The sequence below is a fragment of the Ixodes scapularis genome, unplaced genomic scaffold (genome assembly GCF_016920785.2).
Source record: "Ixodes scapularis isolate PalLabHiFi unplaced genomic scaffold, ASM1692078v2 PGA_scaffold12__126_contigs__length_90152505, whole genome shotgun sequence".
NCBI lineage: Eukaryota > Metazoa > Arthropoda > Arachnida > Ixodida > Ixodidae > Ixodes > Ixodes scapularis.
Window position 1 is genome coordinate 11,258,519 of NW_024609838.1, and position 24,447 is coordinate 11,282,965.

Here is a 24,447-nt window from a genome sequence, read left to right on the forward strand (position 1 = left end):
TGTGCGTCTACTTTCCCGCACAACACTCGGAGAGCCAATCACCCAACTTAGGGTGGCAGCTCAGCGAATGGCGATGCGGAAACATATGCTTAGACCAAAAAACGCAGTCTGAGTTGTGACATTAAGCAATGCAAAACGTCACGCTTGCATTGCTTAATGTCACAACTCAGACTGCGTTTTCTGGTCTAAGCATATGTTTCGGCATCGTCATTCGCTGAGCTGCCTCCGTAAGTTGCGCTGATTGACTGTCCGAGTGTTGTGCGGGAAAGCAGACGCACGGGCTTTTCTTAGAGTGTAGAACTTTTTGTATTTGTGCCTCTGTCACGCGAAAGTTTGTGAACACATTTCGGGTTAAAGGTACAGCACTTTTCTTTAGGCGGGGTGGCGAATAAAATCTAGGATGAATTATATCGCTATAAAAACTATAATTTAAATCAGTCCGGTTTTACTGTGATGAATTAAATCACACTTTTACCGCAAAAATAATCCCGGAAATCGTTTTTCTTACGGTTTGCCTATCATCTATTGTTTTCTGTGTGCATTGTTGGTGTATTAAAAAAAAACAAAAAAACTTATCAGGCAAAAAAGATTCATTCAGGGTGAATACAAGCAAAAAGCAGTGCTGTTCTGGGCAAATTGGAGCATTCTGGTTTCTTCCTATACTCCCGTTTCACGATAACTTGGCAAACTCTTCAGACTGGGGCCCTCGCGACCCATTAAGGGCGCCCGAGCACGGAGCGTGATAACACTCCATGAACCCTCGGCGACAAAAAATAGTTCTATGCTTCGTTTTCTTTTAACGGCCACTGAACTCGCGCGATTCCATCTCCAATGAGAAGATAGGAAACATAATGAATAAATAATAACACCTTTATAAGTTTCAAGTATATTTAAACCTATAAAGTGACTCTGCATCCGTATATCCACTCAATTTTTTCCGCGTTATGGTGCCGCGGCCGTTGTCCACTACAGCAGCCGTGTAATCGGCCGTTTCCGCCCAAAACATCGCACCGTGCCCTGGCATTAGTACCCGTCACTTATTCGCGGCTAAATTGAGCGTATAGTTGTATCACAAACTGTTCCCAAAGTGCTCGCTATTCTAGCAGACGGACATGTTGCTACGGTGGACATTCATCTGAAGTTAGTTTGTTTCTGAGCAGACGACTCCTGGCTAGCAGACGACAGCCGGTTCCTCCGGGCCTCGCATTTGGCGTGGTGACACAAATGCTCCCGTGACGTTGGGTCACGTGCCTCGCTCCGACACTCTCATTGGGTCGCGGGGCCCCAGCCTCCACAGTTCGCCAAATAGTCATGAAACGGAGTTTGGCTTCCAATTCGTCACTCACTTACGTAAGGTCCTATCGCAAGCAAATCAAAAACGCGAAAGAAACAAATACAGCTTTTTTTTATCTGTATAAAAAAAAGTTTCTCTTTGTTTTAGTGTGTTCATTCAGCTGTACAATTTTATTTCCAGTAACGGTTTCTTTCGCATTATTTTTTGTAATCGGATGAATTAATCAATCAATCTGCATGTATAAAATTGCATGTAGTGATTGAAAATATAAATTTTCTGGCTACAGTGATTTTAATCAAATTAATCCAATTTAAACCACTAAAATTGTATCCATTTCATTGTTTTTAAGTGGGATTTTTTTTTATCCACTGAAGCATCTGGTACCAATGGTCTTTGTCATCGGTTGAAAATTTTTCAAAAGAAAAGCTCAACTAAGAGTATCTTGAGAGCATGCTAGGTTACCATTTCCGCATGAATTTTTAAAACAAAATCTTAAAATGTTTTTTTTTTTTCCTTTTTGCAATACGGTTTATTAGGTTTTATTCTCCGGGCGAAAATCTCCGAGTGATTGAGCTCTGGGCGCATGAACGGCATTTCATCACTCATAGAAGTAGAACTCCTGTGAATGCGCAGAACGGGTACCACAGCACAAAAGACAGCAGCTCCCGCAGGCCATTTTCGGAATTGTCTCTTTAGCCGCAGACAGCTAAAGGTATCCAGAGATTTTTAATATGCAGCCAATAAGGCTTTTGCCTTAGTAGATAAGTAACCCGAAGAATGAATTGCGGTGCAAGATGCGAAGCCGAAATAAATGACTGCTATATATTGCTTTAATGCTACTAAATATGATCACAGCCGAAATACTACGTCAAAGTGAAGCCTCGTAGTGCACTAGAACCAATTTTAAGGATGCGACCAGCTGCTCTTTAGCGGGTGGCAGGCGGGTCAGATTTTAGTCAAGCAACACTGGGCGACGCATTACGCAGCAGCACTGTGACGTCACGTGGCGGATGGATGGATGGATAGATGGATGAATGTTAATGGCTATACCCTTTGTAGCGGGTTGTAGGTTACGCCACCTAGCTTTAGTCTGAAAAGACAACTATGATTTCTCTGGCCCTTCTATGCCAATTTTCTGCCCCTAGCTATCACCAGGCAGTGTGGGGTATCACCAGAAAGATTTCTCGGGGATCGGAAAAAAAAAAAAATAAAACCATCACCCCCGCCTCTTTCCCCGGCGAGGGAGTCACAAATTTTCCTCTGGTCAAACCTTGTCGGCTTTATTCAGCACCGGACCCACTGGGGGACAGGGTTGAGACTTTTGTGCAGAAGCCATGCGGGAGAAAGTTCCAATTTTCCTGCGTCCCGCCTCTCCCCAGCTGTGCTAGTTAGTTGCGCATCATTCAATTTTCTCTAGATAATTTCCGCCAATCTTCGAACCGCCTCTTTGTGACTGTAATCATGTTTTGTCCTTCAATCGTCGCCAGTCAAACCCAGGGCCCCGGACGATTCTGTTACCTCTTCAGGGACGGCAGGGCGAAGCTTAGTGCACTTCAATACCAAGTGCTCTAGTCTATCACTCTCAATATCTCAGGCACACACTGTGTCTGTTTCCTGAAATTTAGCCCTGTACGTCCGCGTCCTCAAAACTCCCGTTCTCGCCTCAAACAGTAAAGAACTTCGCAGGGAATTGACAAGCAGATTTTCCTTTCTTATGTCCTGTTTTTGTGTCCTCTACATTGTTAGAGTTGAGTTCCCCTGCATTCTTACCTCTCACATTTTCCCTTCTGCCTCTTTCACTCTCTCTTCCAATCAAGTAGTCTCCTTATGCTACATCACTATTGTCTGGAAATTGAAATGTAAGTTTTCGGGTTCGGTTTGTCCATTTTGTGTTAAAACATTTGATGCATAAATTCTTGGATACCTTCCGTACCCACCGCGTGTCCTACATATTAGTAAACCTTTGTTCAAATATCAACCTACTAATTGTCTGTCTGCTCACAAGAGACGACTAGCCCATGTCGCCCTGTACTACCCCCTCACTTGGTGTCTTTCCATGTGCTCCCAGTGCCTACCTGCCTACGCTTCTTTGTCGAATTTCTAATCCTGATTGAACCTCTGATTTCATGCACAGTGCTCCATTGCCAAAGGAGAGTCCTGGTACCTTCAGTCCTTTCCGTATACTTCTGACAACTTTATATCTATTATAGCTCCATACTGCCTTTAGCTTCATAATAGATGCATTTTTTTCCATTTTCTAATTATATTCTGCTCGAGCTCCTCTAGATATTTCCTTCCCTCATTGGGCCAGACTCCCAGATATTTGTATTTTCCTACTTGGTCTATTTCGATGTCCTGTATCCTCAGCGGTTTCCTCTTTTCGTCGTTAAACACAATTACTCCAGACTTGTCACTACTAAAACTCATACTTAATGTGTCCCCATCCTCTCAACATATTCCAGCTAGTTCCTATAACGTATCCTGGTTATCTGCCATAAGTTCTATGTCGTCCGCAGACATCAGTCCTGGTATTACCTGTACTGCATTTCTCCCTTCTTCCACATTAAAACCTAAGTTGCTCTGCTCTAATTTCTTTTTCATTTCACTGAGATATATTATGAAGAGCAGAGGTGACAGTGGAGAGCCTTGTCTGAGCTCCCCTTTTAGTGCTGCGGGTTCTCCAGTTTCTTCTTCCCAAGTTTTGACTACCTTATTGTCTGTGTACACCTGCTGAAGAAACCTAACCAAATTTGAATCTAGTTTTGCTCCCTCAGCGGACCCCAGTGTTTTTCCTGGCTCAAATTATCGTACGTTTCCTTGATGTCCAAATAAGCTTACCATAAAGCTGTTTGGTTCTTCATTGCTATTCCTATACATTGTGTGGTGACAAATAAGTTATCTTACAGTCTTCTATCTCTTCGGAATCCATTTCGGAGCTCACCTAGTATTTGCATATCCTCTGCCCATTCCTCTATCCTCTGCTTTACTATTTGCATACATAATCTGCATAGGACTGAAGTTACCGTTATCAGGCGATATGACTTAAATGCTGTCTTTGTTTCCTTTGCCCTTATATATTAGTCTCATTTTACTTAGTTTCCAATCATTGGGTTAGTTTCATTAGGTCGATCATTAGTTTCCAATCATCCTCCCATATTCATTTGGTTAATCACATGCCGCCACTTCAATTTGCTTGTTTTTACCTAGTGCCTTAACTGTAGAGGTCGCCACCCATCGACTTTCTAAATAGTCTGCCGCAATCCTGTGGCGCCCATTTTCGCAGTATATAGTTGATATCGCTTGATTAAATTCATTCCTCTGTTGTGTTCTGGAACGTCTAGGTCGCTACCTGGCTCGCTTCGCCCTGTCCGCAGGGTACGGGGCCTCAATCCATCAAACATTTATGAGTTCCATGGTTATATCTTCTGTTCCTGTCGCTGTACCTGCTGGAACCTTACTTTCTGCCTTATCCCATTCTCTCGTGGTTCGTCTCCATTTTTAGTCAATTCTGCTCCTCCTCTACTTTGCTGCTGTCAGTGCAATCCACTGTCCCCCTCTGCTCAAGCTGGAAGAAAGCCTCTTCGACTGTCCGCAGTATATTCCCGTGCTTCTTCCCCCTCTATTCTTCTCCCCTCCTGTGGACAGTACGTGTTGGAAACTCTCCACCTTTCTCCTCTGCAGTTTAATGTGCTCCCAAAACTTTTTCTGTCTCATTCCTATTCTTTTTATTTATTTCCATCATCCCCTGCGCTCTTGCACTACCAATTTTGGCTTGTATTAAAGCTGATGTCTTCATTTTCCGCTCTTGGAAGTTCTCCCATTTTGACGCTACTTCATCTGGCAAGGCTCCCCCTTTCTTTGCCCCCCTATGTTCCCTAGGTACCTCTTGCCACCGCAATATGGTTGCTTTGACCTCCTTATCCCACCAGCTTTTTAGAGCGGAGCTGTTAAGAGCTAGGTTCCCCAGGGTTGTGTCCGGTACCAAACAAATGTCGACAGAAACCTCTGGACGGCTACCGCAATCTATAAGCGATGGCGACAAGAAGACAACCAGTCTGGTTGCCGCCGTCGCTCATAACTAACGGCAACCTTTCCATCTACCATAGAAGGATGGATAGTCGGGCCAGTTGGTAGCAATTCATCGTAGGAAACAGCGCGAAAAACATACGAGGACGAAGAGGAAACACACGTGACGAGCGGAGCACACGTCACGTGTGTTTCTTCCTCGTCCTCGTCTGTTTGGCGCGCTGTTTCCTACGCTCTGATTAGTTTCAGTTTGGGCTCACGATGTGTCGGCCGCGTGTCCTTTCTTCGGGGAAAGAAGACCTGGTGCGGAAGGAGCGGCGACGTAAGCAGCAGCGTGAATGGGTCCGCAACCGCCGCGAAGCCGCTGTCACCTCGAGTTCCACTGCGTCGAGCGCTTCAGGTTCCCTTGCGAAAGAAGAGCAGATCGCTCGCCTGGAAAGCCGCCGCCGAGAGCAGGAGCTATGGCTCCGTTGCTCTTCCTTCTTCACCAGAGTGGAAAGGCTGAAAGTTTTTTGTTTGTGTCTTTGTTTTTGCTTTCCTCTTTGTTTAACTCGATGCTTCTCTAGTTCTCTTCTAAAGATTCCTATTAAATCCTGATACGCCCATTCTCCTTCTGGTTGTTTCGAGACTATGTTCTCAATACTTTTATATACGTTTTGAATTTGAGCTTGTCTTTGTTTCGGCTTACCCGCCTGTTCCTGAGCTTGTTGCTCTGGTTCAGATGCGCCAAAAATAAACTTAATTCTTAACGCTCAGCTGATGATCAGTATCGTCATCCATCTCAAGGAGATAGTTTTGGTTTAGCCGTAGACGCCCGAAACCAAACTTTGAGCATTGATATTTCTAAGAACTACACACAATAATAGAAAAAAAATATTCCCTGTAATTCAGGGACATTGAGCTGAAAACGGTCGTAATTTTGAATCCAAAAATATTGACCAGAGTTGCCCTTTACGCTGCCTGTCACTGTCGATGTTCGCACAGTGGCCCGAGCCAATACCGCCTAACGCGTGCCTCGTTTACTAGGCCGTATTGCTCAAACGCGCGTACCACGGCTTTCCCTGCAGGCCCGCAATATCGCACTGCCGGTGTACGAGAACAAGAGCGAGATGGCGGTCATTCGAATCGCGGCGTTTCGGTGCATTCTCGAAACCAAACCGAACCTGTACAAGCTGCGTCACATCGCCCGGTACGTCATCGACGACCCCAGCGACCAGGTGGCATCGTACGTGACCAGCACCTTCCGCGCTCTCCTCAAGTCCAAGTACCCGTGCCACCAAGAGCTGTAAGTCCGTCATTTTGACCGAGATTCCATTTCACTTAACAGCTAGACCTGTTACGGGTTATTCCCTTATCTAAATAATGTCTGGTGACTGTGTCGCGATGTCACGTGACAGCTCGACATCACTCCGTGATGTCAACTGCAAGTCAATGCTCATTATCAGCCAAAGATAATAGGCAACCTGCAATGTTGTTTGGTTTGGCGCCATCTAGCGACTGAAGCAAGAAATATTGGGTACCCCTGAGAGTTGCGGCTGCATCATTCAAACGTGAGCTTTTACTCTGGTGGCGCCGCTTAGCCTAGTGTACGAAGCAAGAAATACTGGGTATCCCAGGAAGCCGTGATAGCGTAACGTGCCAGTAGAGCGGAAGCTACGGCCCTGGCGGGCCAATCGGAACGTGACTGCGTATCACCGGAGCGGGCCTCAACTCCGAAGAAGTATCAGGCTTTTCGCTGTGTCATGCTCCAATATGTGTGCGTTGCGCTCTCGTATACGTCGCGCATTTTGAAGCCTTCGGCACGCAGTGTGGGGTTTATCGTTCACCCTTTGCCAAGTTACAACGAGACAGGGTATAACCGTGCGCTCTCACCCTGCTGGCGCCGCCTGGCCGTTGCCGGCTGGCTATAGAGAGAGTTCGATTAATACATCGTTTTAGCCGAAGAAACATCAATTTCGGCTTGCAGTTCAGGCGTGACACTCAACAAACGAAGGAACACAAATAGTGAGAGATGGGCTTATTGATACTTCGTTCCTTTTGACGAAACCACCACAAGACAAGGACATAAAGTAAGGGACACAGCACAAGCGCTCCTTTTAACTGACTGTGTATTAAAACAACACAAACTATTTCTTCACCCAATCGGGCTTCTCAAGCAGGTATTCAATTTCTTCGGCGTGAGGCGTGTGGGTCAAACGGGCGGGTGCTTCAATTACAGGGCACGAAAGCACGCGCTGGAAGTAAAGAATTTCCCCTTGTGCAATTTGGCTATTCATTGTGAGAGATGCCCTTGTACCTCTGAATTTTAAGAAACAAAATTTTTGGAGAGTTTAAGAAAAAAAGATTTCGAGAGAATTGTATGAGTCATTCAACATCAGAATCCAAGGGGGTGACGGATGCATAAGTGCCCAGACTGTTCATTTAACAGATAAAGAATTTGAAATCCCGCTTGAGAAGTCCGATTGGGTGTATAAGAATAGTTTGTATTGTTTCAATAAACACTCAGTTGAAAATAGCGCTCGCCCCGTGTCTCTTACTTTATGTCATTGTCTTGTGGCGCTTTTGTCAAAAGGAACAAACAATAGCTTATCTCTGAGACGACGAGAAGGCCCTTACGCTTGAGCCAACTTCCGACCGCACTTGATTTAGGTTCGGACCGGCGTCCCAAAGCCATGCATCTGGAAGCCAGTCTGCTAAGGCAGCCACCATTCCCGGTGCCGAACCGCAGGTAGTCTGCACTGAGCATGGTGAAATCTCATGCTCGCCGTTACACGTCAGACTTATTTTGTTTTCTATGTCTAAACATACTTTCAACATCGTCATTCGCCCGCCTCTCTTTGTGGAGGGCAGCGAATGACTCTTCCATATGCTTTGCTGGGAAAGCAGAAGCACCAGATTTCTTGGAGTGTTGACATAACCAACGCGGTTTGTTCGCTCAACGCAAGTCACATATTCGTTTGTTATTTTCTACAAAAACTCGATTTCGTATGGAGGATTCGTCAATACACGAATAGTTTTATAATAATCATTAACTGTTGCTGTACCGTAAATACCGTGGTTATATTCAACTACATGCGGCACCGCAATCATTACGTCTTAGCAAAAAACAAAACAAAAAAACAACAACCAAAAAAAAAGAAACAACAACAACAACATCGTGTTGATATCTTTTGGGGGTGTTGGTCGCTACGCGATTGGCTACCGAGTTGTGATTACACCACGGCAGCTCTCGCTGCCCAATGATCGTGAGATAATTACAGGTGGCAACGCTCAGACACTTCTAGGCTGTCACTGACCCCATATTTATTTATCCTGTATAATAACGGAGTAAATCTTCAAATAGGAATGTAAGTAATGTCGCTAACTAGTCTTAATTACCCTCGGACTGTCAATTAAACTAATCATTCCGACAACATAGTCATAAATATGATACGAAATCAGATAACTGTATATGGAGCTATCTTGAAGAAACCACCAAAAAATAAGGATTGGCAACAGGTGTGTTTTTTTAAATATATTATTCACGTGTCGAAGATTGAAGTAAGTATACTTTGTTACTGCGATTCAAAATGACCGCGTGACCTCAGCTGAAAAGTAAGGCGTTATTTTCTCGTTTCTCCAAATCTGTCGTTTCGTTTGTACGATGCCGTAATTGAATATTTGCCGTCGGTAATAATTCCTCCCTTCATTCACGGATTACTGTTGCTGGATCTTGAGCCACTAGATGAGCTGCGCTTAGAGTATCGGCACTCTGTTCCCCGACATAGTTGTGGGCGCCGCCATTTTGGTGCTTGTGCAGATCAGACGCAACTGCGGATCGTCATGATTCAAAAATGCTACTTTCTCAGCATTAGATTCGGTGTTAGGAAGCTCATGTAATATTGCTTTGCTCTGTCGCGAACTGTTCAAACATTTGTGGAGGACGGAAAAGCGTGCCCTGTGATTTCAGATAAAGCTTCAGATAACTGACAACCATAAAGCCACAATATGGGCGAGTGTCTTTACTCTGAAGGATATAGCTTATATAGTGGCACTAGCTGCATCGATGCACCCTGTATACATCTTGTTATGATCGACATCGCGTTTTCTCTTCGAGCAAATGACAGGCGCGGGTTGGGTTAAGAACAAGGTCGGATACTTGTACACGTTCCTCTCCAGAAGTGACTGAATACAGTTGCTTGCTACTTCATCGAGAAGTAACAAATATAGGTTACTCGTTCTTTATGTTAAAAAAAAACCATATCGTTACTTCGCTACCGAATAAAGTAACTAGGTGCAAGTAACGCTTCCCCCGTAGCGGGTTACATACAAGTGGTTGGAGCTCTGAAGCACCAAACATTTTGTATTCGAGCTACAATTAAAACAAAACAAAAACAAGTTGTATCAATTTTAGCTGGACCGTTAATGGGTACGCCGTCCTCGCTGTTTAACTGGTCGCCCGTGTTTCGCTGCAGTGCCCAGCATCTCCGCTACGTCGTGCCTATGTGGGACAACGTCCAGAGGTTCTCCAAGCCACTCGACTATACCCAGTCCCAGCTGGCACTGTTATCCGGCTACGACCGTGAGCTCTCCACTTTTTAAAGCATAAAATCTTTTCTTTTTAGCAATATCTTTTTTAATTTAAAAAGAATAGTCTTTCTGACCGTCCGTCGGTCCGTTCGTCCTTGCATTTCTCGCTAAATTTTGCGGAGAAATTAACATCACGTGATTTAAACACCAATTCAGTTTCTCCGCCACATTTAGCGGGAAAGTTCGTGCCAAGTGACCTGACGTCACAGTACTTAAAAAATAATTATTTCCCCGCTAAATATAGCAGGAAATTTGACGTACCAATTCAATTTTCCGCTAAATTTGGCGGGGAAATTGATGTCACGGGGTCTGAGCGCCGTCTCAGTTTCTTCGCAAAATAATGAATATTGTAGAGTCATCACTCCCCGAAACGACTGTCTAATGTATTCTAAACAAATTTAAGCGGTCGCTCCTTAAATGCTGCTTATCATGCGTTATAGAACTTTGGAGGGAACAAGTGTATCCCTCGATCTCCGTTTGCTGTATTTTATCATTTCTTATTTCTAATGAATCCTCATTTTTTTTAATAATTGTATTTCGTGTATACATGTTCAAAGAGCCGGCGGAAACTGTTCCGCCCAATGAACGTTTGATGCATCCGCTATAAATGAGAAATTTCACCGCACACCGGTGCCAGTCTCGTCCAGATCGAAACGGGCAGGGGACGGGATTGAATCCAGGATCCCTGGGTTCTGCAGCGCTAACTTTCGCTCCTCCGGGATACGACGCGCTAAAGCCTTCTGCCACTAGTTCCCCTCCTCCTTTTTGGAAACAACATAAAGTACACACAAAGAGTGCACCATACACTATAAGAATTCAGATAATTGAATGACCTTATTCCTGTGCCCTCGCAGCCGAGTATGACTACGGTGGAGCGACCATCTTCTCGATGATTCAGGCCGACGATAGCTACCTGCCCAGAAGCCTCTACTTGAAGGCCAAGGACTATTACGCCGGCTACTCGTACGACACGATCGCCATGTCCTTCGAAGGCTGGGGCCTGAACAAACTGATCGATGGCGTCGCGGGCCCACGACCGGGCTCCACTAAGAACCTGTGGAACTTCGGCGGGCGACGTCGGTTCACGAGGGAGGCGTCGGCAAAGGACCGCAAGGAGATCGAGGACGCGGTGAGGACCCCCGAAAGCTACACGTTTCGCTACATTGGTGCGGTAGCGCGTCCCAGCCACGAGGCCCCTTCACGCACCTGCGTATGCCCACGACCGAACTGTTGCGATCTCTTACAACGAGAAAACACATTACCACGCTTGCGCCATCTACGAGGAGGCCATGGAACTGCATTGCACTAGAACGAAGGTGTTTTGCGGTATTCTAGAATTCCAGTGAGCGTAAAATCCACGAGAAATAATCGTTTACGGCAATATCAAAAACTTTCAAGCAAAAAAAAAAAAAATAAAAAAAATTGAAGTTTGAAAAAAAGAAAAGAAGGAAAGAGATATAGAGATATGTCAAGTGTTCCACGGCCACTTGATAGAGGGTGCCAGTGTGTTCGCTCTTGTAATAGGAAAGAAAAAAAGAGAAGATTTTAAGGCAGGTGGTTGTAAGCAGAGGCAAGTTTGTGAACTAGCCTATGCCCTTGGAGATGCCAGGCTCGCCCTTGTGCTTCTGTAGTAATCGTCGGCTTAAAAAAACACCGGTAAAGCGTCTTATCAACGCTCTGCGGCGGCCAATAAGATTGTGACATTAGCCGATAAATACTCCGAAGGACGAATCACGAAGCTTCGAGTGTTGGAATAGTAATCAACAGCGTGAGAGGCATAAGAAAACAAAACAAAACAACAACAACAAGAATGCATCCGTGGGGCGTTTGATTATTCCCGTTTTCTTCTCCCGCAGCTCCCCATTCAAGACTGGCCATTCGATCCCTTCTACGCACGTATCGGTCTGAGCATGTACGGAAACGAGATCGACACCTGGGAGATCGACGAGAGGATGCTTGCCGAGTTGAAAGAATCGGGTAAGACCGCGTCGGACAGACCAAATAGAACGATGGGGGAACAAGGAAAGTGCGATGAACGCCGTCATTTCCTTATCCATATTGTCTACAGTCGGCGACAGGTCAAGACTTTAGTGTATCATCCGTCTCCAGCGCGAACTTTCAGTCTTTGATGACACTTTGTCGCACGCGCAGTCCAAGCAAGCTGAAGGGTAGAACCAGACTTGTACGCAACGAGTTACGAGTAACTGATTAATTGTAATGAATTGCATTTTATCGTAACTTTTTGATGCCTCAATTACTTTTCTCTGCAGTAATGTTCGCTGTAATTCAATTACTTTTTTTGTAATCAATTACAAGAGGTCCATTATATGTTTCCGAAAGAGCTAAACGAATTGAGCTGAATTTTTTCCGCAAAAGGAACGCTCTGTTTGGCCGTGCGTCACTGTTCTATGTTGCACCAACGTTGGAGACTTGAAAAAAAAAGTGTTAAGACGCGAGAAAGTTTAGAATGTCAACGCGCTGAGCGACGTTTGGACTGTCGAGCTATCGACTGTGCCTCGCTTCCTGTGTATGGGTTAAGATCCGGCTTTGCCACGGCATAGACGACTGTGCTCTGCACTGACTTCATCTAGTAACGCAAGAACACAGGTGAAAAGTAATAAATTACTTTCTGGTAGTTTCTGAATTACTTTTGTGGTGCAGTGATTTATTACTGTAGTCACAACAGTTTTCAACAAAATAATTTTAATTGTACTCGGTTACTTTTGTTTTTCAGTAACGCGTACGAAACTGGAGGCGGAGGGTAGGAAATATTCACTGGCGGCCATAGGTGTGTGCGCCGGTGCTAAGCGCATGCTGACGGCGAGCGCCCACAGTTCTTTTGCAACACGCATTCCGCACCATCAAGAGTGCCGGTCTTGGCAGCCTACTGATGTGTGACCGTTCTGAGCATGCGCTCTATATATCGCCCTCAAATATGGCGTCCAGCGAACACCGTGTTTGTAGCCGGTCACATCATAAGGACGTTTTTCGTTTCCTCTCATTCTCAGTCACGTGGGTTCCGTATCTGGTATGTTGGACGAAAATGTACTAAAGCATTTCAACCTGGAATATGCGAAACAATTTAGGTGAGGCTAAACAAGAATGTGTGGCAATCATGCCTTTTGCCTGAACATCTTCCAGCGGCGTGGAGAGGTCAAAACGATGTTTTAGCGCATGCCTCAAGCGACAATATTCAAGATGGCTGCGCCCTTGTGGAAAAAGGTGTATAGGGTCCCCGACTGGTGCCCCATGCGTGCAGTCATGCGCAACAAGCGCGTGAAGGGAGCTTTTTGGTAGGCTTCTACTTGCACGTGTTCGCTCACACTAGCAAGAACATGGCGACGGTCAGATCTGCCTTGTTTGCAATCGCCTAGATGATTGCAGACAACCTCATTAGCCACCGCCATGTTTGTTCGTGTAATTTTAAGTTTGCCAAAGCTTTGTTCACGCCCAAGCTTCACCATGCTTGCAATTGTCTTTTTTTTTTTAACTCTCGTGAACAATACTGCGTGCAAGTTCTCCTGGTCTTCGCGTACCTTGCACGTTCGTGTACACGCCAAAAACGCCCAAATGTACCCCCGCTCTCCAACACGGCCTCAACCATTTACGGTGCATACTTGGCTGCCTTGTCATCACGCGTTCTCTGCACGTTCCCTTTGTCGCCTTTCGATTGGTGTGTCTGTGCTCGCGCTGTGATGAGACAAAAATGCGTTTTGGAGCACTTGCTCGCCGAATACACCTTCCCAGCACTTGCTAAACCGGATGAAGATGCGGAGCTACCGTGCTACGAAGTCATGCGTGGTATCTGATATCCACAGAAGGGAGCTACGGCGCAAGCTCAGAATGCGTTCCACAGCCCAGTATTCGCGACTCGGGCGAAATCGACGCCGCGTAGCGGCAGCGCCGAGAGGCTCAGGAAAGGAGGTCGTTTCGACTCTGTCGTCTGCTATCGCTGCTTGGTTCTCGTAGGCAGCATAAAAACAAACAGCGTTTCCAGTAATTATTTTTATGATTCCGCAGTGTCATTCCTGCGCACTGACTAGAAGAAGGTTTCTACAGTCGAAAAATTGCTTTGCTTTTGTGTGTAACACTGATTTTACGCTGCAGTGCAGGAATTTGTGGTGGTTCGCGTGCTGAACGACGAAAACGACCTCCTTTCGTCCGCCATTTTGCCTGAGCAGCGCGCCCTCCATTGTTCGCTGGAGTCGCGAATAGGCAAAGGTAACAGGGAGCAGAAGGCGAATGTTATCTAGAAGGGTCTACAAGTAGGCCATAAAAATTCTGATATTTATTGACAAAAAAAAAATGGGCAAATGTTTCTCTGTGCTCTTTTTTATATTAGTATATTTCGGCCATTTGTTTACGGCGGGCGCTTAAAACAGTGATTACTGGCGTAAACCGCTCGTGAAAACTAAGAGTTTAGGCCTAAGGAGTGAGGGTTTCGACAAAAATAGTCCTAGATGGAGCGAACATATCGGTGTTTTTCGGTTTTAATTGGTATTGGATTTTCAAAGTCAACTGTTGTGTATCTGTATTTTTCGTTAAAACCGGAAAATTTACGGGCTATCTAAAAGGCTTATTTCTTCTCTCTTAAAACAGACAAACCTGGCGACGATCCCTGGGACATCCTAACAAAGAAAGTACGCAGGAAGAGTTTTTTCCTCAACAACGACTACGTCCTTTTGGTGCCCACGGACATGGGAGTTCCGGTGTTCATGGACTTCAAGTCAGTCGACTTCGCCTTCGTTGACCGACAGAAGTTCGACTTCATCCGCACCGCAGACGACAAGTTTTCATTGGATGTCAAGAGACGCTATGTGTAAGTTCATACCTCAAACTCGTGGCTTGTAGCCTCCCAGTTCCCAAACAGTATCAACGATATGCATCAAATGAATGTCCACCCTCCATCATCCATTTTGTGTGGAGCGTTAGCAAGGAGGCAAACTTGATAGCTTTGCCCGGCAAGCTGTTTGCTCTTTTGCATGAACACCGGTGCAAGAAAAGTACGTCCTGAATCCAAAATATTGGATACATTCGACATTGAAAGAAGAAACGTTTCTCTGCAATTTAACACTCTCGTCCTTTCTAACGAATGTGCCTAGACGCAAGTGAAGGGCTAGGTCGTTTATTGGGTATCCGCTGCAGTTTTCAAGGTTGCCAAACCCTCCACAATTTTTATTTATCTTCCTCTTCCATTCCTTCTGTTAATGCAGCCCAGAAAAATTGAAGTTGAGTCAGAGTTGCCGGGATTTTGTTTTTGCGGGGGCGCGACCTTAGATAGGTTACTTATTAGCTATAAATTAACGTCGAGACTAAGAAATCAGGTGCACTTTCTCAATTATGATTTAAGCTAAGAAAATCGAATCTCTGGCCGGACAAACCGGTTATGTTGTGTTTTTTAGTTAGTATAAGTTTAATCTTTTTGTACACCGCAATATTGTTTAATTCATTCGAGTTATAACATTTAATGTTAGTCTCGAAAAGGGCCCTTGAGGAAGAGGAAAGACAGCGAACTCAGACATATGTATATTGTGGTCGGTTTGCCTTGCTGCATAGCCAGGGTGCCCACAATATGTAATACACAGAACTTAAAGAACAAAAATCTGATCGTTTGTACACTTTTCTTCTAGAGCAGGTAAACATCTGATGATCAATTTGTGGACGAATCGGTGCATAATGGGGAAAATGAATAAGGATGAACAATGCTTCAGCCAAGAACTTAAGCCTTCAATGTTATACTAAGCGTGATGTTTGAATGTGAAACCCGATGTCCAGTGTTATAATAATAATAATCTTTATTCCGCCTAAAAAGCCGCGACACCACAGAAAGGCCATTGGCCCATACCTGAGGTCTGCAGTGCCGCATTACTTCAAACAAAACAAAGCAAAACAAAGAAAGATTTTCACATGAAACATACACATACACACACACGTACACAACCAACATGCACACACGTGTACGCTCGCGCACGCACACACACGGGGGAGGGGAAGAGAAAGGGAGGATACATCATAGTTGTTGGAGGTGGCCCGAGGGCTCCTTGCTCCAGGCTTTGACGTGTTGCCGCTCGAGGGGCGGACACTCGGTCAGCTCCCTTGGCAGAAAACGCCAGAGTGCCACAGCCCTTTGCAGAAAAAGAGTTCCGATGCCGGTCTGTCCGGCCGAACAGCGGCTGAAGACCACCAGATCTAGTCCGGCGCAGATGCTGCAGATGCATTCTTAGGCCACGACACACCGGATTTTGTGTCGTCTTGTCTGTTGTATCTCCCTATGCCTCAGGGTTGAGACTCTAAAGTTTTCATCCTCGTTGTTACACAGCTGTCTCCGTAAATCGCTGTAATTGACCGTTTCCGTGATCTTTGAAAAGCAGACCATGGGCATTATTGAGACTAGACAGAAGAAACAGTCAATTTCGTTACGTGAGGTGCTGCTTCCACGTGTAGGAAGACTACATAGCATATGCGAGCGCGACTTGCTTCAACGTAAACCGCACAAAATACGAAGTTCCAAATTAGGCTCCTCATTAGATCCGGTGAGAGACCAAACCAGAAGGAACCCTTCTTCTGACGTCGATCTTCAATCTTAGGGTCTCGATAAATTTTATTCAAGACGACTTCTGTTTTTTTTCTACAGATTTGAAAACCGGGGCTTCAGTGTGGTCGGTGTCGCCCTCACCTTCAATGAGACGGCAGTGGGAAGTGGCAGCGACTCCCGCACTGTCCTGTCCCTGCCACTGGAGTTCAAGGCCACGCTCGACACCGTTAACCACAAGCTCCATCTCCAACGACCTCTTGCTCTCCCCTGGAACATTCTGAACCACCACAACCGGCCGTCCACCTTCGCCTTGCCGTTCGACCCAACCAGAGATATCGGTAACGCTGTCATCCAGCTCGCCGACCCTCCGACTCCACTCTACAACAAGTTTGAGCTTACTGAGGTAAGAGGGGATTCAGTGGCCAAAAGTACCATTGCTGCACGTAATGCAGCGCGTATCCTTGGGATGTGGCGCTGTTTACACGGAAACTATCGCGAACTACTTAAATAACATTTGTGGACGAGACAAAAAAGAGCACACTCGAGCTGTTACCTTTCTCATAAGGTAACACAGTTGTTTGGGCTAAATTTTCGTTTGAGTCTGTGAATTTTGTGGGGATTCCTGGGGTCTCCCTTCCCTAATGAATGTGATAACGGTGGCGGGTCGGAACTCTGCCTCCTTCGCCGTGAGCTCCGACCCGTTCGTGAAGCGGAGGGTCCCCTTGTCTTGGAGGATCGTCCTCTCACTCTCTCATGGGGGACCTGTTTCCGTTCCCCCGCTCGGATGCGGATCACTGATGACAGGCGAGGAGGTTTCACGGAGGCATAATGCGGAGTAGGCGCCGCCGCGTAACCGAGCTTTCGGTTGCACGTCAAAAGATCGCCAGGTGGTTGAAATTAATCCCAGTCCTCCGCTGGGGCGTGCCAGATGCCCGTCGTTGGTTTGGCATGTAAAACCCCCAAATTTGATTGAGGTTTCACCTTTTGTTTTCCCGCTCTCGGGAGAGGTACTCGTCCGGTAACCGCGGAATAGATAGGACGTGTGTCGGCGACTTCTCCGATGCTTCCCCGATCTTGGTTCCCCGGAGCACCCCATCTGGAAGTTAAGGGCCTTTTTTTACCTTGCCGGCGCGGTGGGAATTTAGGATGGGGACATCGTAGACTATGTAGTTGATTAAAAGAATTTTGATAAATGCTCTTGGGCTCTTTCCTTACTCTGTTACGTGTGTCTTCTCCTTTTTAGAGAAGCAATTAGTTGTGCAGCTGACGTTCGCCCCCCCCCCCCCTTCTCCCCCGCCCCGTAGCGGTGTTCTCGGCAGAAAGCTGCGGGGTGAGGGAGTAGGCTTAGCGCCTTCCTATTGGAGACCGGCGCTGAACCCTTCGGTTACCAACACCCGTGACCATCCCACATATTCTGGCGCCCCACGTTGGGCGCCATTTTATGTGGGATTTGCTATTAGCTACAAAGGTACCGATAGAGTAACCAAAGGGTTATCTCATCAGCTGCGGCGATCTCAAAGGAACGTCAAACCTAGTAGCGCGGTCCCCACATGTCCGCGGCAACGTTGACGACGTTTAGGGCCACATTACCGCGGGCCGGTTCGATAAGTTACCTCTGTCGATGCCAATGATCGACTACCTTGTCTCACTCTCACGAATATAGCGGAAAAGAAGACGCACGTACCAGAGTAAGGACAAAGCCCAAGAGCATTTATTAAAACTCTCTTAATGAACTTCTATATCCGCATCCAAAATGCCCTCCGCGCCGGCAAGGTAAGGAAAGGTCATTACCTGCCAGACGCGGTGCTCCGGAGAGCCAAAATTGGGTAAGCATGGGAGAAGTCGCCGATACACGTACTATACTCCGTTTCACCTTCAGTCCGAGCGCAGTGGACGCCACGAGCCATCCCAGCCGATCCAGCGCCGGGAGAAGGTCGCGTGACTTGCCGGTGGGGCGGGGCGACACAGGGAGCTCAAGGTCGCATGACACTCCCTCAACGCCGCATTGGCTGGGATGGCTCCTAGCGTCGGCTGTGCTCGGACGGAAGGTGAAACGGAGTATATCTCTTTTGCGGTCACCGGACGAGTACCTCTCCCAAATTTAAGGCTATTATTATAATGCAATTAAATGCAAAGGTGCAAGTGTTTGAAGATTTGTGTTTGTCCTTTGTCCCTCTTGCTCCTCTACTCCAGGGATAAGTTTCATCATCCTCTCCCGAAATCAGGAAAATAAGAGGCGAAACTTCCTCGCCTGTCAGCAGTGATCCGTATCCGAGCGGGAGAACAGAAAGAGGTCCCCGGAACAGAGTGAGAGGATGATTCTCCAGGACTGGGGACCCTCCGCTTCACGAACAGGTTGGAGCTCACGGCGAAGGAGGCCGAGCGTTCCGACCCGCGGCCGTTATCACAGTCATCGGGGAAAGGAGACCATAGGAATTTGCACAATTTATCGTCTTAAAAAGACCGAAGACGCCAAGGTACTGAGCAAAACTTGCCCATATTTGGCCAAAGTCTGGGCACCTTGGCTCTAATTTGTCAAACAAGTGGCAAAGTTGCGCTTCACTGGTGGTAGTTTGGCTGTCATCTGACTTCATCGAGTCTAAATCACCAGACAAGTACCAGAGTTGGGCTTCACTTGTGGTTGTTCGGTTTTCATGTAACAACTTTAGACCTAGATTCCCAAACAAAACTCGGATTTGGGTTTCACTGATTTTTGGGCTCATAAGTTGTATCTTTGGGTTGAGTCTCGAACTTTGGCAATTATGTGGCGAGCCAGAGAAAAGGAAAAGCCGTAGAAACTTCGAAGCACCCTGGCAATAAGGAGACACCTTGGAGAAAAAACCGTATGAGGTCCAAATTAGAACCCTAGGATTGCCAAACTTGTGCAAAGTTAAGCGTTTCTCTCGCGAGCCACCTGGGGCTCTAATCCTTCATCTCACTATTGGGGGCTTACAGGTACCAAGTAAATTTCAATCAGCTCGCCTACACAACCCACCATTGCGTCACACTTCATTCTTCTTAAAAAAAGTTTGAAATATCGCAAACAAAATCGTGGGCAGAGGCATTTCAGGAAAAAGTTGTCCATGCCTTGTGAAATTCAATTTCTTCAGAGTAAAAAAGAATGTGTGTGATTTTCATGTAGCTTTGTTACACCTCCCTTTTCAGACCTGCGTAACCTAGCTGTAGTGATATTATGGCAATTGCTTCCACACATACACACACACACACGCACGCACGCACGCACGCACGCACGCACGCACGCACGCACGCACGCACGCACGCACGCACGCACACACGCACGCACGCACGCACGCACGCACGCACACGCACGCGCGCACACACACACACACACACACACACACACACACACACACACACACACACACACACACACACACGTTCGGAATCGTGCAGTTTTAGCACTTGTGGTCCGTCATCAATATCGCCAAAGGCTTGAGAGAAAAAAATACCAAGAACCCGCCACAGTATGTTTTCAGGATTCGATCCCGGGTTCGCTGATTGCAAAGGGATCACTCTACTCCAGAGCCACGCCAGCAGGTTCATTGCGCCGCCTAATAAACCGCATGTTTACGAGAAAAGGCCCTAGCCGATTCATTTAACAATTATTTTGCAAACCTATAGGCACACAAAACTGCGATGCACCAATTTACTTAGGAACGCCGAATGAGAGCAGCGCTTTCCTCGCACCCACTGATGAACATGAGGTTTATCATACGTTTAACACAATTCAAAATAGCAAATGTACTGATATTGACAACATTCAAATCAAGCCTGTTAAATATGTACTGGACATACTAACACCCATAATTACCCATATTGTCAACATTTCAATTTCATCCGGAATCTTTCCTAAAAAAATGCAAATTGCGAAAGTTATAGTTATTTTCAAAGGTGGAGACAAAAACGATCATTCAAACTACAGACCAATTTCCATTCTTCCTGTGTTTTCGAAGTGCCTAAAGAAAATTATTCATCGTCGTATGACTTCTTTTTGTGACCGTTTCTCGCTCATAACCTCATCACAATATGGTTTCAGGAAGGATAGGTCCACTCAACTCGCACTACTAAATCAAAAAGAATTCATTTTAAAATCATTCGAACAAAAACTTTTAACTCTTGGTGTCTTTGTTGATTTCTCTAAAGCCTTTGATCGCATAAATCATACCACCCTAATTAATAAACTTCAGTTTTATGGTTTCCGTGGACTAACCCTAAACCTGTTAACATCGTATTTAGAATTTCGTAAACAATCTGTTTTTATAAACAACTATTCTTCAGACTTTCAAGCGTTAAAAACAGGTGTCCCTCAAGGAGGTATATTAGGCCCACTTCTGTTTAACATTTATATAAACGACATTGTAACGATTAGCCCAAACACCACTTTCATCATTTATGCTGATGACACAACACTACTTTTTTCAGCTAACAATATCGACACACTTGCAGAAACCACTAACAACACACTGGAATATTTACATAAATGGAGTGAAGCAAACGCTCTACTAATTAATACATCTAAAACAAAAGCGATCATTTTTAAGCCACATAATAAATTGGTAAATATTGACTTGCGCCTGAAACTTGGCCCCTCTATCATTGAAGTCGTCCCGAATGTAAAAACCTTAGGTGTAATGTTTAATGAAAACATGTCATGGAACACCCGCATTCAAAGTGTAATAAAAAATTTTCAAGTGTTGTTGGCATTCTCAACAAGTTCCGTTCAAGTTTGCCAGTCAAAATTAAGCTTCGATCTCATTTACAATTCTTTATTCATGTCGCATTTGAATTATTGTCACTTGATCTGGGGCACATCAACTACAACTAACTTGGACAAGTTAACGATTCTTCAAAAGAAGGCAATCCGAGCTATAATCAATGTACCACAATCAACCCACACGAAACCATTGCTTAAATCATTAAACGTCCTATCCTTAAACAAACTGTACGAATACACTTTACTTATTCGATATATAGCAAGTATTAAACAAAACACGCCTGACATTAGTAACATAGCAGAATTAACAATAAATATTAGACCTTATAACATACGTCACGAAGAAGTATGGAAGATACCATTCAGTCGAACAACCTATGGAACTCAAATGCTAAAACATCGCCTTCCTTTTTTACTAAACCATTTAATTGAAAATAACATTATCATCGAACATTTAACATCTCATTCCTTAAAACTGATGTTTCTATGAATATTTCTGTCATACAATTGTATTTTAGCATATAGAGTGTATTTTTTTCCCTTGACATTGTAATCTATAGCCCATTTTTAAACGTGTATTTTGACTATTGTTACGTGATTTTTTTTTTTAAGTATCTGACTTTTTTTTTATTTTTCGATTGCTTGCCGTTTGCCAAAAAAGGGGGCGTGAACCTCGTCAAGCCGACATCTGTTGGCTTTTTGTTCATGCCTCCAGTGCCTGTACACGTGTACAGACGCAAATAAAATGATTGATTGATTGATTGATTGATGTGTTGAGGCTAGCTGCGCATTTCAGTTTCCCGCAGCTCCCGCTAGATGGTCGCAGTTGTAGTGACGTCGAATCACGTCCACCTAAGTGTCTTCGCTACAAAATAAGTAGCGAGGACCCTTACGATTGCGAAGTGATCACTGTACCAAAAACACCAAACAATACGAGTAACAAAATATGTTACTCGTTGCCTGCAAATAACAGGAACGCGCTACCGACATACGTTACCTTAAAATGAAAGAAACGCATGACCGTTATTAATTCAATGTAACGCGTGTTACTTTCGCGTCATTTTTAATTTATGCATTAAATGTTTAATGGTTTTGACGTTGCAGGTATGCGTAAGCGCCATATTTCGAGAAACGTTATGTCCGTTAAGAAACTTAACATAATTACCTTAATTGTTTTGCGGTTCCATCACTCAGGAGGCTAGAAAAAAGGGGGCAAAAACTATAAAATGAAAATTTCATATGACTTGGTAAGTCTTTGGAAGAAGGCGTAACGAGTAACGTAACTACGTTAGTCGTTACTCGAAATAGTAACGTCATTACGTTATCCGTTGCGGTTCTGTAAAACGTAACGCGACCAATAGTACGTTACCGGTAACGCCATTATACTTAGAACGTGTTACTGCCAACAGCTATATAACACCCCATTCATTAGAAGGCTTCGGGTGTATGCAATAAATAAGTGTGACACGCACCAAGCAGACATTGGTGATAGTTCCTCCGGGTAAGGTGCAAGACGCGTACGTTCAAGATACATAAGGATACAATAGACTGCGATAAAGTGTCTGAGCTCTCGCTGTGACCGTACTATAAACTTACACAGGACTGCTCTTTTTCTGTTTTTAAACGTATCACAGATTGATCGTGGGTTCCGCACCGACTCTCTTCCTATCGGCCTGAACGTGGAAGGCAGCATGCTGTCCAAGGGGCTGAGCGAGGGCCTGCACAAGTTCTGGTACGAGATGGACTGGCGCCAGAAGTTCTACTACGCCGCCATGAACCCGCACTGGCACCCGCGGGAACTCAGGCTGACCCTCGTTGAAGCCGAAAAGAACTTCCCTACGACGGTGAGACCTTTCGAGTCCTTGCTCATTTCGCGTTCCTGAATCCCCAGTCACTCTGCTCATACGCCATACAAAGGACAATAAGCAGACACTGCCTGAGAGACATATGGTTTCTTTCCTAGTGTGACGGTCGTACGAAAACTGTGTGCAGACATGTTTTATGCGTGCACGCGTAAAAAGTAAACAGGCTTCAAAGATGCTTGAGGCGTGAGGGCGGATAATTCTGGCATCGCGTCTGCAGCCAACAGAGTGTATTTTGGATGAGGTATCGGCAGTGGGACAGCTGGCTTGGGACTCCTGCTCCACTTGCAGTTAGGGTGCAAGAAAAGTATAGCGTCTCAACGACTTCTTGGGCGGAAATATGCAGATTGAACTCGACCTCAGTCACAAGTTCCTGAAGCCCGAAGACGCGAGGGAAAGCAAGTTCCCGGTCCACGACGCCATCGACGGCGACACGGAGTCTCCCTCGACCCACGTCCTCAACGCCGAACTCAACTTCAGGGGAGGGAAAAAAGACCGCAAGATCGCCACCGAGCTGAGATATTCCTACACTAGCGACACCTTCAAGCACAAGATGCAGTTCTTCTACGACAGGGCAACGTCCCAGCAGAAGAAAGAACACATCAAGGTACGTTAAAATTCATTTGGCCACCAAAACAATCGACACGAAGCGTCAAATTCCCGCTTTCGATCGCGCACTCTCCTCCCAGCCTTTAACCCGTCCCAAATACCTCGCTATGGTATGCTGCAGGTAAGAAGAGCGGGGCAAGCCACTCCCACAAAGCTCTTCGCTCGTCGTGATTGGTGGCTTTCCCCCCCTCAAGTTCGCTCTGCTAAAGGGTTGAAGGCTTTGTGGAAGGCGCTTGTGCTGCACTTCTTTAACGTACAACAGACTATAAAAAAACAAATTTCACTCTGCTCACTTCCATTAAATAGCGCGCCTAGAGCACCAAAACCTCTCCTAGCTGCGTGGACGCCCCGAGTCCAAGTACGCACGCGCGTCGCGCTGTTCCGTCGTGTTACCGACTCCCCGAGACAGCCTGGACAGCTAACTCGACAGGCGCTCTGGTTGGCCACGACGACAGATGGCGCCAGTCACCCCTCCCGGTTCAAAAGGGACAGCCCTGGAAACGGCGGCGGATCCAGCCCTTCGGACTACAGAAATCCTGCTTACGTCGAAGCTATTGTATTTTCACGGACTGTTTCCCCTAGTAAAATATTTGCCCATCTTCTACTTGGTTCACCCATGAAGCTAATCCACCATTTGTTGTATCCCCTTCTCTTTCCCTACTCTGATACTTCCATCTGTCTCTCCCTCGTTAGCCTCGCAATTTAGGAGAAGAGGAAACCAGGCAGATAATCCGCCTGGTCGAAAACAGCCTGTCTAAAGAGCGACTGATTTAAAACAAACATGCGATCGCTGTTCTTCGTTTGTTTCAAGAATGTT

The 24,447-nt window shown here is 45.6% G+C and overlaps 1 protein-coding gene across 1 annotated transcript in view; it reads left to right on the top strand.

Moving 5' to 3' along the window:
- LOC8040861 (vitellogenin-1-like) overlaps positions 1–24,447 on the top strand; it is a 55,369-nt gene that overhangs the window by 19,430 nt on the left and 11,492 nt on the right. The window contains exons 12-20 of the mRNA XM_042289262.1: positions 6,388–6,605; positions 9,775–9,881; positions 10,744–11,018; positions 11,746–11,866; positions 14,125–14,133; positions 14,489–14,708; positions 16,524–16,827; positions 22,794–23,003; positions 23,368–23,628. Coding sequence (XP_042145196.1) covers positions 6,388–6,605; positions 9,775–9,881; positions 10,744–11,018; positions 11,746–11,866; positions 14,125–14,133; positions 14,489–14,708; positions 16,524–16,827; positions 22,794–23,003; positions 23,368–23,628 — 1,725 coding nt within the window. The remainder of the gene's footprint in view (positions 1–6,387; positions 6,606–9,774; positions 9,882–10,743; positions 11,019–11,745; positions 11,867–14,124; positions 14,134–14,488; positions 14,709–16,523; positions 16,828–22,793; positions 23,004–23,367; positions 23,629–24,447) is intronic.